General features: G+C 53.5%; 1 protein-coding gene and 1 pseudogene across 3 annotated transcripts in view; both read left to right on the top strand.

Annotated features, from left to right (window-relative positions):
- Positions 1–592: 592 nt before the first annotated feature.
- GRHPR (glyoxylate and hydroxypyruvate reductase) overlaps positions 593–14,818 on the top strand; it is a 48,785-nt gene continuing 34,559 nt past the window's right edge. Inside the window, exons 1-8 of one of the 3 annotated variants that reach the window (XM_033238070.1) lie at positions 593–827; positions 2,851–2,981; positions 3,921–3,993; positions 4,541–4,657; positions 6,785–6,873; positions 8,043–8,147; positions 8,816–8,951; positions 10,297–10,427. In XM_033238070.1, coding sequence (XP_033093961.1) covers positions 745–827; positions 2,851–2,981; positions 3,921–3,993; positions 4,541–4,657; positions 6,785–6,873; positions 8,043–8,147; positions 8,816–8,951; positions 10,297–10,427 — 865 coding nt within the window. In that variant the 5' untranslated portion in view covers positions 593–744. The remainder of the gene's footprint in view (positions 828–2,850; positions 2,982–3,920; positions 3,994–4,540; positions 4,658–6,784; positions 6,874–8,042; positions 8,148–8,815; positions 8,952–10,296; positions 10,428–14,818) is intronic. The other 2 variants (XM_033238071.1, XM_033238069.1) reach the window with 2 other exon arrangements.
- On the top strand, positions 11,716–14,513 carry LOC117098977 (annotated as a pseudogene).

Below are 14,818 nucleotides of genomic sequence, written 5' to 3'. Positions count from 1 at the left end.
GGTTTCACACACATAGTATATCAGTTATTTATTGCTGCATAAAGAATTACTCCAAAATTGAACGGCTGAGAGCAACAGCAGTCAGTGCATTATCATCTCTTATGGATCCGGGGTTGACTGGGCTCTGGGCTCAGCCAGTGATTATCCTAAAGGCTCTTTCGTGCGGTTGTAGCTGTAGTCACATAGGAGTTGGCCTGGAGTCATTGGAAGGCTTCCTCACTCATACCTCTGGTCACTGACGCTGGCTGTCAGCTGGGCCCCCGGCTGTGCTGTTGGCCTGAACACCTACACATGACCTCTCTGTGTGTCCTGGACTTCCTCACAGCCTGGAACCTGGGTTCCTACCCTGGGCCAACCCAAGAGACAGAAAAAGTGGGGGTTTCAGTCTCTTAAGGCCTGAGCCTGCGGAAACAGGACCCTGAGCGTGTAGAGAAACCAGGCGTCCCATGAGGCCTTGGACAAGATACTGCTCCCTCTCCCCCGGGGCCCTGATTCCCCAGTGGCACGAGGCGCACACCCCCTGCCACCCCCCCCACACACAAGGGCACTGTGTCCGGTCACTGTGACTGTCACTCCCCGAGCACGCGCAGTCACAGCCCAGCCGCAACCGCGCACTCCCGCAGGCGAAGCCACACCCGCCTGCGCCCGTCGCGCGGCGTTTCTCCCGCCCACTTCAGCCTGGCCCCGCCCCGGCCCAGGTCCATTCCAGGATCAGATTCCGTCCAGCCAGGTGTGAGTCGGCGGATGAGACCGGTGCTACTCATGAAGGTGTTCGTCACCCGCAGGATACCCCCCGAGGGCAGGGCCGCGCTCGCCCGGGCGGCAGAGTAAGAGCCCCGCGCCCCGTGGGGGAGGGACGGGGCGGTCCCGGGGACCGGAGAGCCGGGCGGGGCGTTTGGGCCTTGTGGCCTGCTGGGGCGGGCTTGGAGTTTTGGGGAGGCTCGGAGAAAGTTATCTGGGGCCCAGTTCTCTCCAGGACTCTTAAGACGACGCTGGGACCTGCAGTTCCGGCTTTGGAGAGGGTAGATTGTCCCTGAGGCAGGGTCCAGGCTAATTCTCCACGCTCCCACAGGGCACGTGGGGTCAGGAACGTGGCGGTCACTGACCTGGCCCCTTGGACATTTGGCAGGGGCCTTTGATGACTCTTCTTCTTTATATTTACTTATCTTTATTTATTTATTTTTTTTGAGACAGCCTTACTCTGCTGCACGGGCTGGAGTGCAATGAATGGCCCGTTCGATCGTGGCTCACTGCAGCCTCGACTTCTTGGGCCCTATCAGTTCTCCCACCTGAGCCTCCCGTGTAGCTGGGACTACAGGTGCAAACAATCACCACCGGTTAATTTTCTGATTTTTTTGTAGAGATGGGGGTCTCACTTTGTTGCTCCGGCTGCTCTCAAATTCCTGGGCTCAAGCGATCCTCCTGCCTCAGCTTCCCAAAGTGTTGGAATTATAGGTGTGAGTCACCATGACCGGCCTGAAGACCCTTTTAATTAATTAATTATTTTTAAGACAGGGTCTCACTCTCATCCAGGCTAGAGTGCAGTGGCGCAATTATACCTCACGGCAGCCTCAACCTCCTGGAGTCAAGCGATACTTCCACCTCAGCCTTCCAAGTAGCTGGGACTACTACAGGCATGCACCACCATACCTGGCTAATTTTTTATTTTCTGCAGAGACGAGGGTCTCACTGTGTTGCCCAGGCTGGTTTTCAACTCCTGTACGAAGGGATCCTCCCACCTCAGCCTCCCAAAGTTCTGGGATTCCAGGCATGAATCACTGCACCTGGCCCACCCTTGCTAAATGGAACCCTTTTTGTGGGCCAACCTTACCAGGTGCTTCATATACATAACCTTTTAATCCTGGCAGCACTGTGAAGTCAGTATTATAATTCCCATTGCACAAATTAAAAACTGGAGGCTGGACTTAGGGTTAAGTTCCTTCCCAAAGCCACGCAGCTCCCAGGTGGAGGAACTCCTGGGAGTTCTGCATCTGACTGCTGTCTGATCACTGCATTTGATCAGATTTGGGTTTCCAGTGTTAGATAGGAATAGGATGCAACCCAGCCTCAGCAGCCAGTTCTAGGGGCAGATGAGATTTTCACATTTTTTTCACTGCAACAAAACCTTTGCCAAGGACCCACTTTGTAGAGCAGGAGAAGGCGGAAGGCAGCAGCCGCGCTCATGGTAACAGCAGCTCACACTGTATCCTGCTCATGGGGAGGTGGATGAAGTGGTCAGTGCCCTGGGCTCGGTCAGGAGGTGTGAGTAGCTATCCTGTGTCCTGCCACATAGAGGCTCCACACGTGCTGGCTGTACTGAATTCCATGGCAAGGGCCAGGAGGCATGGTGCACCACTGGGACAAATATCCGGTTCCCATGAGCTGCCGTGGAAGCGTTGGATGGCCTTGACCTTATCTGTCTTGGCCCAGTCCAACTATGAGAGTTTTCTATTTCATGGACTCCACGGACAGGAAGAGATGCAACAGGCCATTGAATCCAGACCCCCCACCTGAGGCACACCCTGCCCCTCACGGGCCTTCCCTGCAGTTGGCTGCCCGCTTGGCCGCCCAGCCCTCCTGAGTGTGGGAAAGCTCTTCTCTGTGCTGACCTGAGAGCTGTCTCCATGCCTTCCCCCTTGCAGCTTAGGCTCTGCTCGGGGGCCCCTCAGCCCTCCAGCTGTCACCTGCTCTCTCGGGACAGTTCTGAGGCCACCTCTGCCTGACCCTGCCTCCCCTCAGCCAGCCCCGGGCAGCCTGAGGCCAGGGCCATCAGAGGCCAGGGTTCCCAGCTGGGAGGGGTGGACAGGTGTGCGGCTCCTGCTTCTCCTGAGGGCCTCCCTTTCCCCGCAGCTGTGAGGTGGAGCAGTGGGACTCGGATGAGCCCATCCCTGTCAAGGAGCTGGAGCGAGGCGTGGCGGGGGCCCACGGCCTGCTCTGCCTCCTCTCCGACCTTGTGGACAAGAGGATCCTGGATGCTGCAGGTGCGCGCTGGGTGGGCAGGGGACTCGAGGGTGGCTTGGCCCTGTGGGCCCCTCAGCCTGCGCCGCTGGCTCCTGGGCTGCTCTGCAGTGCTGTCTGGGTTCTGAGGGCGTTTCCTGCGATACCAGGCCTAAGCGGGCAGATAGCTTGCTCTGGCACAGGCACTGCCCCTCTCTCCTGCTGTGAACCCCTTCGCGGGGGGCCCTGGGAAGGCAAAGACCGTGCTGTGGAGACTGTGGGTGTGGGGAAGAGCATCCAAGGCCCTGGGTTCTCGAGCCACAACCTTGCTCTGTGACCTCCGGCAAGCCCTGCCCATTCTGGGCCTGTGTGTAGTATGAGGGAGGCCCTAGCTCAGTGCCAAGCTGCAGCAGAATGTCTTTCCGCAGCCGCCGCCATGGGTCTCAGCCCGTGGAAGGATCAGCCTCCCGCTGTGAGGCTGTTGTGACCGTTTTGAGAAAAGGTTCAGACTCAGGCTGCCAGATGGGAAGGGACCCTTGTGAGTCAGTGCTGAGCCACCCCATGCCCTGGCCTTGGCCTGGAAGCTTTCTGGTGTCCTGCTTGCAGGAGAGGGTAGAGAGGGTCGCGTCCCAGCCACCTTCTTGGCACTCTCAGAGGTGTCCATGGGGGAGGCCCCAGCATGGCTGAAGGAGACCCGAGGCCTCACTGGGTGGACAGCCCAGTGGGTAAGAGCGGGGCCTTGGTGGCAGAGGCCCTGAGGTGAACCCAGCTCTGCCTGTGACTGAGCCAGGCTACTTCACCTCCCTGAGATGGAGTGTCTGAGGCTGTCGGGGGGGATTATTCAGAGTTTTAAGTGAAGAACAGAGATGTCAGCCTCTTATTCTAAGAAAACAATAATAAGCGGTGTCCCCATGATAGTCCCCAGTGCTGTGGCTTTGAGTTCCTCGAGGAAAGATACTAACAAAGCACTTTCTGCCCAACAGGGGCCAATCTCAAAGTCATCAGCACCCTGTCAGTGGGCGTCGACCACTTGGCTTTGGATGAAATCAAGAAGCGGTAACTGCAGCTTGGGATCTGGAGGGGGCCTAGCGAGAGGGGTGGGTATGAGAGAAAGAAAGACGAGCTGTTGATTTGTTTTTATTTCATATCCCTTGGCCATTCAGGGAGAATGTGAGGTGGCTGATGATAGAATCTGTCCACATGTGCACAGGTCAGTTACAATGAACCCCAGCGGTCAGAAACAGTGGGTAACTTCTGTGTAGGTGGCACCCTTTCACATTCATTATCTTTTTTGATCCCCACAACAATACCTTGAAGTAGCAAAGGCAGGTATTATTCTTTCTCTTTCAGATGAGGAAATTCAGAAAGGTTAAGTTACTTGTTCAGTCCTTGAACCCTAATCTTCCATCTTCATATCCTTCCAAAGTGGGAGATAATCTAAATAGGAATGAGGACTGACCGTTTTTGAGTGCTCATTTATAGTTCTGAGCTTCCTGGCAGGCAGATCAAAGAGGAAACAAAGTAACTCCATGGAAATGTCCCAGCAGTAGACATCAGTAAAGGTGTTTGAGGCTGATGTTACCACCACATGTTTGATTCATAGTGGGATCCGAGTTGGCTATACCCCAGATGTCCTGACAGATACCACCGCCGAACTTGCAGTCTCCCTGCTACTTACCACTTGCCGCCGGTTGCCGGAGGCCATCGAAGAAGTAAAGAAGTAAGTGAACGCAGGCCAGGCGCGGTGGCTCACGCCTGTAATTCTAGCACTTTGGGAGGCTGAGGTGGGCGGATCATGAGGTTAGGAGTTCGAGACCAGTCTGGCCAACACAGTGAAACCCTGTCTCTAGTAAAAATACAAAAAAAAAATTAGCCGGGTGTGGTCATGGGCCCCTGTAATCCCAGCTACTTGGGAGGCTGAGGCAGGAGAATCATGTGAACCCAGGAGACAGAGGTTGCAGTGAGCTGAGATCACGCCATTGCACTCCAGCCTGGGTGACGGTGTGAGACTCCGTCTCAAAAAAAAAAAAAAAAAAAAAATGAACGCCTGGCAGGAACATTGGCTCTGCTCAGCACTGGATCCTGATCACCAGTGCCAGTCTGGCCCACGCATAGTCCCTGACCCCAAGTGTGCCCCATTGAGTGCAGACTCAGCTAAAAGAATTAAAGCACGAGGCAGAGCTGCAATAAAGGCAGGAAGGGAAGTGGTGAGAGAAGAGGATGAGGGAGGACAAACAAGTTCTGCTGGTGGGTGAGGGCTGGCCGGGAGAGTGTGGATCAGGGAGGGTTTCACAGAATAAGAAGCAGCTGGGCGTCTGCTTGAGTCCTGAAAGCTGCGGGTCCACGGTCCCTTAGATGCCAAAAATCTAAAAAGGTCGGACAGCTGAAAGTTCTTTCATACTAACAGGAGACTATTTAAGGCTTTTATTTCTCCCACTTAATGTGACTTTCCTAAGTTTTGCTGCAGGTGTAACACTGTTTAAAACAGGTGCTGCCCAGACACTGCAGAGGGTGATGTGTGGAATCTACCACCTGCACCATGCTGCCATTTTTTTTTTTTTTTTTTTTTTTTTGAGGCGGAGTCTCGCTCTGTCGCCCAGGCTGGAGTGCAGTGGCCGGATCTCAGCTCACTGCAAGCTCCACCTCCCGGTTTACGCCATTCTCCTGCCTCAGCCTCCCGAGTAGCTGGGACTACAGGCGCCCGCCACCTCGCCCAGCTAGTTTTTGTATTTTTAGTAGAGACGGGGTTTCACCGTGTTAGCCAGGATGGTCTCGATCTCCTGACCTCGCGATCCGCCTGTCTCGGCCTCCCAAAGTGCTGGGATTACAGGCTTGAGCCACCGCGCCCGGCCTCCATGCTGCCATTTTAAAGGCCAAACAATTTTAAAATCTAGCCTGAAGGTTTCAGATCAGGGATTTCGGCCTGTATATCAAGAGTTAGAGTTGGCCGGGTATGGTGGCTCACACCTGTAATCCCAGCACTTTGGGAGGCCGAGGCGGGCAGATTGCTTGAGCCTCAAGAGTTAGAGAACAGCCTGGGCAACATGGCAAAACCCTGTCTCTACAAAAAATACAAAAATTAAGCAGGTGTGGTGTTACACATTGTAGTCCCAACTACTTGAGAGGCTGAGGAGGGAGGATTGCTTGAACCCGGGAGGCAGAGGCTACAGTGAACTGGGATCATATCACTGTACTCAAACCTGGGCGACAGAGCAAGACCCTTTCTCAAAAAAAAAAAAAGTTGGGGGAAGCATTCCATGTGCAGTCATGGTGGGAGGTGTGCAAACGCAGGCTGTCACAGTGTGTGACCAGCAGCGTGGGCCCCGGCACGGGGCATGGAGCAGAGTAGACAGTGCTGAGTCCTGCTCACTGTCCTGTCTGGGGAGTCAGCATGTCTACTGGAGGTGGCTCAGGGCAGGCTCCGTCTCTTGCCCAGGGCAGCAGCATGGGCCCTGTGGCTGTACTCTTTGTTGCTGCTCTAAAGTGCCAAGAGAACTTGTTCTGGAATCGTAAATCCTGAGTTTGCAGCCTCTTGCTCTCAGCTCTCTCCGGTTGTGTGACCTCAGGCAGGTCACCCTTTCTGGTTTGTTTTCCCATCTGCAAAATAGGATGAGAGCCAGTAAGGCCCCTTCCCGCCCTCAAGTTCTGTGTCCCTCGTGGCTTTACAGGAGGAGTCGTTGCTGCTGCTCGTCTGCAGTGCTGAGGGGGCAGTGCCTCATCCCACTCTCAGTCCCTGACCTGGAGGATGGCTTTGTACCTTGGACCACAGTCAGAGGTGCTGGGTTCTCAGTGGCCCCTCATCTTGACCCAAGGCTGGGCCTCTCACCTGCCACTTTCTCTCCCCTAGTGGTGGCTGGACCTCGTGGAAGCCCCTCTGGCTGTGTGGCTATGGACTCACGCAGAGCACTGTCGGCATCGTCGGGCTGGGGCGCATAGGTGAGGCCCCCACCTGCCCACTTGCCTGCCCCGGCTCTCACAGCTTTGGTTTGCATCCCTGGCACCACGTGTCTGAAGGCTGAGAAGACCCACATGCTGTCAGGGCCCTTTGCCTGCAGTAGAGGTATCTCTAGTGAGGGTTACAGTTTTGTAGAACACAGGCAAATACATACATAAACCAAAGCAGGAGTTCCATAAGAACTCACCAGGTGATAAAAGCAAGTTGCCTGAGGGTCAGGGGGCTTCACGATTCCAGCTCCATAAAGAACAGATGAAGACTACAGATGCTGTGTTGGAGCCCTGAGGAGTGGTTACTGGTTACCATGAGAGCCCATTCCCCCGACACCTACTCCAGCTTTGGTTCTGGAAGGTTTGTGACTCACGAAGCCCTAACTCAGGCCAGAGGGCTCAGTGGGCAGAGTTGATCTGCAGTTCTGCAGATGAGGCAGAGCCACTTTTCTTCCAGTGGCCGTTATTTGGAGAAGCCTGGCAGAAGGGCTTGGGCCTAGCCAAGCAGCTATCTATTGGGGTTCTCCGTCATCCTGCCTGGTGCAGGGGTGCAGATGAGGGTGGACAGTGTGGAGAAACTGTCTAACCAACGAACAGCCCTGCCTCTCACTAGAGAGTTGCTTGGAGGAACCCAGCAGCTTTGGGGCACGTTGTGAGCCTGAAAATCCAACTGCACAAATCCGCCTCAGCAGCAGCGTACATGAAAAGTGTAGGTCTGGGGTGAGCTGGCAGTTTGGCAGTGCCACCAAAAGTCAAATGGAGTCCGAGACTGCATTCACAGAAGCAGAGGGTCCAGGATGAAGGAGGGGACTGCTTGACCAGGCGTCTCCTTTGTGAAAACTCTCTGCAGTTCTCAGAGGTTAGGAAAAACCTGAGTGGCTTTCCAGATGGCTTGGAGCATGTGAGGACAGCATCAGCCAGTGCCAGCCTCAGGGGAGCTGAGGTGCTGTCTCCAGATCCCTGGGGCAGTGCGGGCTGGCTGGGGGCTGGTTATGGCGGGGCAGCCAGCCCCCCACCCACTTTGGGGGAGACAGGAGCAGGCAGCTCTGGGGCTGTGCTGATGGAAAGGTCTGCCCTGAGGGCCGCTGTCCCGGAGCTGCTGGGTGGCGCCCCTGCCCTCTGCGGGACTGGGAACGAGACATGGACTCTCCTTGCTCTAGGCCAGGCCATTGCTCGGCGTCTGAAACCATTTGGCGTCCAGAGATTTCTATACACAGGGCGCCAGCCCAGGCCTGAGGAAGCAGCGGAATTCCAGGCAGAGTTTGGTAAGTGAAGCTTGATTTCCGCAGGAGCCTATCTGTGTCCAGTTGAGAGGCACTATTTTCTCTCAATGGTGGCATTTTCAGGCAGAGGGCAGGAGCTCCAGTCATGTCCAGGGGCTGCTGTGTCTGGTAGATGTTTAATCTACCTGCCCCTGGACACAGGCCCACTCAAGGGGCACAGGCACTTACCCAGGTCCTCTCCGTGCCAGCAGAGCAGTCCAGGGCTCCCGTCTTTCAGCGTCCTGTGTTGCCATCCCCGTTGTGGGCGGAGCAGCGGGGATGGTGATGGGTGTGAGGAAGGGCTGGGCACTTGCACTCGCTTTTCCTTCAACTGGCAAGCACTACCCTAGCCTCTGTGCACTTTAGTCCAGGCAGATCCAGCCCCTGGTAGGTCCACAGCCTGGTGAGCAGAAGGCAGGCTGGATCTCAAGCTTTCCCCACGCCCCTGGACACTTTGGGCCCTGAAGGTGATTAAAGCCAGAGTGGTCCAGATCCCATTGTGTGTGATTTGACTTTGTGCACTCATGAGAGTTGTCCAGGTAGAGACTCGGCCTTCAGGAACCATCTTGGGAGTTTCTGTTATGGGAGTCGGGAGCAAAGGACTGGTTTCCCACCATCTGGTTGTGCCTAGCCTGGGACTCAGTGCCTGATGGACTCCTGCCCTCCCTCAGTGTCTACCCCTGAGCTGGCTGCCCAGTCTGATTTCATCGTTGTGGCCTGCTCGTTAACGCCTGCAACCAAGGGACTCTGCGACAAGGACTTCTTCCAGAAGATGAAGGAAACAGCTGTGTTCGTCAACATCAGCAGGTATCCTAGGGCCACCTTACCCAGCAATCCTGGAGAGGAGCCGTCCCCACTGCTGCCATCTGGAGATTTTCTTCCCCGTGGGTTGTTGATGAGACCCCAGGCTGAGCTTGCTGGTTTCCATAAACCAAACAACTCAGAAATTCGTGGGAATACACGAGAGCTCTGCACAGGGAAGAAGAGCCGTCGGAGTGGGCCTAGCCTGCCTGCTTCTCAGCAGTGGCCCCTGCCTGGCAGGGCCTGGCACACAGCAGGGTGGCTTCAGGGAGTGTTCCCAGGGAGCCTCGGCTGACCCATTGTTCTCAACTACAAAGGGCCGGACTTCAGGATCTGAAGGGCCCTCTGGAGGCCGCCTCCCACACTGCTGAGCCTGGCTTTGGCTGCCTGTGCTTCAGTGATATTTTGAATCTTACCCTCCTGGGCAGACAGACCCTAAAACTCACGTGGTTGTAGTTCCTCACACTGTCCCTAGGGCTGCCTTCAGGCCACTGAGCATGTATGGGGGTCAGACCTTCCTTCTCTGCCACTCCAAGCCCTTCCTAGCTGGTCCCCCTTGAACCTATTTACCTAAGTTTAGGGGAAGGGGGATTGGGTGAGATCACCCTGAGGACTTACGCACCCCAAAGGTACCTGTAATTACCAATGTTTAGCTACAAAACGGGTGACCTGGGAATGGAAGAGTGAAACATGCAGGACCACAGGACTTGCACTGCTGGCTGGCAGCAGTCATAGCTGCCGTGTACCGGGTGCCTGCGTGTACCCAGGACAGCCCAGGACCCTCTATTACTTAGTGCACAATATACAGTCTCTAGAAGATCAGTTCTTGACTTCAGTGGCCGCTGCCTTTGGATGTGGTTAGGGATGTGCTCATTCCTCTGCTCTGGTTTAGGCAGGTGCCTGATAGCACACTGTGGTGCTTCTCAGTGGGGGTCTGGGGGCCAACCAGATCAGAAACACTTGCATGGGGCCTAACACAGATGCCCTTCTGGGCCCTGTTCATGCAGTAGAGCATGTAAGAAAGCTTTAATCCTCCCAGCATGCCTGGGAGTTAGGTGGTATTCTCTTTATGTCACAGAGCAGATAATTTGAGACACAGATAATTCAAGGCACAGAGAATTTGAGAAACTTGCCCAAGGTCACACAGCTAGGAGGAGGCAGGGCTGGAGTTCTCTGAGTATATAAGACTTACAGACATACTGTAAGTATACCTACTAAGACTTAGTGCTTTAAAAGTCAGTGCCAAGTGCCAGGTGAGTGGAAAAATTCATTCTGTGTAGGTTGTTCTGCCTCAAAGGTGGCCTGGGCAGAGGGATCTTCATGGTACCCATGTCACCACTGTCATTCCCAGGGGCGACGTTGTAAACCAGGACGACCTGTACCAGGCCTTGGCCAGTGGTCAGATTGCAGCTGCTGGACTGGATGTGACGACCCCAGAACCACTGCCTACAAACCACCCTCTCCTGACCCTGAAGAACTGTGGTAAGAACTGCATTTTCTGATGCAAACTCCCTGCTGCCCTGCAGGACCAGGGTTTTCGAGGGGGTCCTGAGGGGCCGGGTGTGGAGCTAGTGTAAGTGCTGAACCCAAAGGGACACACCGGGGACTGTAAATGTTTACGCTGTTAGTGACATGAGTGTATAACAGGAGCAGTCCTCTTGAGCATGTTCTGCTGGGTCTCTGTCCCTAAAGGAACAGAGTGTAGGTGTGAGAGGAAAAAAAAAAAAAAAAGTTGGCCAGGTGTGGTGGCTCACACCTGTAATCCCAGCACTTTGGGAGGCTGAGGTGGGCAGATCACGAGGTCAGGAGTTCGAGACCAGCCTGGCCAATATGGTGAAACCCCATCTCTACTAAAAATACAAAAATTAGCCGGGTATGGTGGTGTGTGCCTGTAGTCCCAGCTGTTTAGGAGGCTGAGGCAGAAGAATCGCTTGAACCTAGGAGGCGGAGGTTGCAGTGAGCCGAGATTGTGCCACTGCACTCCAGCCTGGGCGACAGAGTGAGACTCCATTTCAAAAACAACAAAGTGGGCTGACTACATGTCTACATGTGTTACACCACAGTGACTCATGTAAAACCTGTTACTCTAAATTGCTATTACCAGTTTCTGTGTGAAAAATTAAAAGTGTAATGACAATGCCAATATTTATAACTCGGTCAGTTTTTCAAGCTGTTGTTTCACAACAAAGCCCCCTTCTCTCTTCTGCTTTGTGGGGCCAGGCCCAGGCCTCTGCACACCCCATTTCTGCTGTGCCAGCTGCACTGGCAGGCCCTCACAGTGTGGGTGTGGGAGGGCCTGCTTTCTCCTGCCCTCCCTTCCTGTCTTTGGGGGAGTGGCAGCAGCACTTCTTAACCTCACATTACCAGTTTGCTCCCCATAGTGGCTGGGGAATCCAGTTTGCAGTTTTTCCAACACTTGGTGAACCAGCCGCACTGAGCCCCACTCAGAGATAAAAGCAACAGCCAGTCAGTGCCCCTGCCACAGAAGTCTGAGTTGCAGCACTAGAAGTGCCTCCGGCAGTTGCTCCCTCTGTGCTACCATAGTGCAATGGTTCTCATACTTTTTTTTTGTTTTTTTTTTTTGTTTTTTTGAGACAGAGTGTCGCTCTGTTGCCCAGGCTGGAGTGCAGTGTTGCAATCTGAACTCACTGCAACCCCCACCTCCTGGGCTCAAGCAATTCTCCTACCTCAGCTTCCCAAGTAGCTGGGATTACAGGCGTGCACCACCAGGCCCAGCCAATTTTTGTATTTTTAGTAGAGATGGGGTTTGTCCATGTTGGCCAGGCTGGTCTCAAACTCCTGACCTCAGCTGATTCACCTGCCTTGGCCTCCCAAAGTGCTGAGATCACAGGCATGAGCGCCCGGCCGCTCCCGGCCAAATCTCATACTTTTGTGTTCATCAGAATCACCTGGAGGAGTGACTGATCAAACGCAGGTTGCGAGCCCCATCCCGAGGGTTTCTATTTCAGCAGGTCTGGGGTGGGGTCTGAGAGTATGTGCTCCTCACTGCTCCCAGATGCCACTCAGGCTGCTGGTCCTGGGACCACACTTTGTGGTTTGGATTTTTGTCACCTGCTCAGTGAGTGAGTTAACAACTTTATGCGTAATGATTCTTTATGTTAAGATCTGCTCAGGTAGCTGGTGGAGTTTATGCCTCCAGACTAACAGAGTGATCAGGGCCTTAGGTTGTCGGGGCCAGTCTCTGTCTTTAATTTGCATTCTGGAATGGACACCTAAACAAAAGGTCTTTAGCTGCTTTCCCCAGTGAATGCTCCCATTATCGCAGCCCTTGGAAAGTCTCCCGTCCCTCCCCCCACCCCAGCCTGCAAGGAGCACTGGGTGTGATGTCAGGGCTGCCACCCACAGCCAGGAAACTGCCCTCCCACCCCGACCCCAGGTCTGGAGTTCAGCTCAGGGCCCCCGGACTGCTTCAGAAGACAGTTCTTGGTCTGAGGAGAGGGCGGTCAGGGCATGAAGCTGCAGTCGCCGCCGCTGTTTGTGCAAAATCTAAGCACTGGGCTGTAGCCATGTCCTACTGCTGGCAGGAAGGGAAGGATCCAATCATATTTGTGATGAAAAAAGACCATGCAGCTGCAAGCAATGCAGCTGATGACCCCCGTGATCCCTGTGAGGGGAGCATGGATTGAGGCTGCTAAATGGAGACAGTAGCTGGAACTGCCTGTGCCTTGGGGGAATGGCCAGCGGCCCCTGTGGGAAACAATTCAAACTGGACTTTTCCTGCTCCCACTATAGTATGGAAAATGTCAAGGGGTCAGGCTGTGTAGACCAGTTGTGGGGCCATGCAGGAATGCATGCAGAAATACCCAGATCTTTGTCCCCAAGAAGGTGAGGAAGAGGTAGAGGAAAAGCCCACAGACATGTAGAAGCAGCAGCTCCCACTGAGGCCACTGCAACCAAAGAGGAGGGGTCAAGTTCATGAAGGTCATAGAGTTAATGAAGGCCATAGAGTTAATGAAGGCCATAGGACTCCAGTCCTCCCACCCCCTCAGAGTGACACGGACCTTTCGCAAAATGCCATTTAGTCGCCCTCCAACAAAGTGTCTTTCCCTCTTGTCCTGTAAACTCTAATGTACAAAATAACGTATTTTGATGATCGGGGTCTTGGCCTCTTGACATATACACTGAAAAAAACGGGGGTTGTTTCTATGTGTCCTGTGTAAACCTGTCGGCAAATGTAGCCACCACTTTTGAATTCTCCTAGATGGCCCTTAATTTTGCCACTTTGAAATAATGTGCTACTCAATCTCAGCAACCAAAAACCATTATCCGGGAATGTTTCTTGTGAGTGAGCAGATTTATTCTGATTCATTATATGTCTAAAATGTTGGGGTGGGGCTGGTTAGGGTGGCTCATGCCTGTAATCCCAGCACTTTAGGAGGCCAAGGCAGGAGGATCACTTGAGACCAAGAGTTCGCATCTAGCCTGGGCAACATAGTGAGACCCCATCCCTATAAAAAATTTAAAAATAGCCATGTGTGGTGGTATGCACCTCTAGTTCTAGCTGCTCAGGAGGCTGAGGTGGGAGGATCGCTTGAGCCTAGGAGGTTGAGGCTGTAGTAAGCTGATTGTGCCATGGCACTCCAGCCTGGGCAACAAAGCAAGACTCTGTCTCAAAAATTCTTCTCTACTAGAAGAGGCCAAATGGTCAGATGCACATTTTCTCCAAACCCATCCTGACCTTGAGTATGTATAGGGTTACTGTACTTCATTCCTGACATATTTTGGTTTCCATGTTGGCACTGAGCTCCCGGTTTTCTATTTGGATGGTGAAAATTTGGACCCTGTCATTCACAGTCCCTTCCTAAGTGTAGGGAAAGGCTGGTTTTTGCTATTCCTTGTTATTCTGAAAGCTGTGGTTTGGGGTCCGTGTTCATGCTGGCTCTCAGTTTGATCAGATGCAATGTTCTTGAGAGGTGGGGATCTAATTACCAGAAAGGAGAGGAAACTAAGTACTCAATTATGGCTGGGCGCGGTGGCTCACACCTGTAATCCCAGCCCTTTGGGAGGCCGAGACAGGAGAATCACTTGAGGCCAGGAGTTCAAGACTAGCCTGGGCAACAAAGACCCCATTACAATAATGATGAATGTAAAGAAGAAAATGTACTCAATTAAAAGGAAACATGATTTCTACCTGGAAAAAACCCAAAAGCAGTTTTGTGGGGTTTATTTGGTAAAGATGATGTCTCGCTGTGTGGCCCAGGCTGGCCTCAAACTCTTGGGCTCAAGTGACCCTTGCACCTCAGCCTCTGGAGTAGCTGGGACTACAGGGATATGCCACTGCACCCGGCTGACAGTTCTCTGGAGGCAAGTAACTTCACTTGCCCTGGGGTGGGATCGGAGATAACTGTGCTGTTCAGCATTTCATTTTGGAGTTATTTCTGTAGATCAGAAACCTTGTGGTCACGTGGCATCATTTTCAGGTGCACATGGTACAGGTGCATAAACTGGCACCCAGGTTCACCTGTTTTTGTTTTTGAGACAGAGTCTCCCTCTGTCATCCAGGCTAGAGTGCAATGGTACGATCTCAGCTTACTGCAACTTTTGCTTCCAAGGCTCAATCCTCCTGCCTCAGCCTCCCAAGTAGCTGGGACTATAGATGTGGACCACTACACCTGGCTAAATATTTGTATTTTTTGTAGAAATGGGATTTCGCCATGTTGCCCAGGCTGGTCTCGAACTCCTGAGCTCAAGTTATCTGCCTGCCTTGGCTTCCCAAAGTGCTGGGATTACAGGCATGAGCCACTGCACCTAGCCCTAGAATATAAATATTTCATCACATTGTAACTGGGTTTTAGTAGCCTGGAGGCCCTTCACTCTGTTAGTCTGAACCTCAGCTCTGGGGGAGTGTCATG

This window comes from Trachypithecus francoisi, unplaced genomic scaffold (genome assembly GCF_009764315.1).
Source record: "Trachypithecus francoisi isolate TF-2019V2 unplaced genomic scaffold, Tfra_2.0 Lachesis_group16, whole genome shotgun sequence".
NCBI classification, from domain to species: domain Eukaryota; kingdom Metazoa; phylum Chordata; class Mammalia; order Primates; family Cercopithecidae; genus Trachypithecus; species Trachypithecus francoisi.
This window is presented reverse-complemented; position numbering and strand designations above follow the sequence as displayed.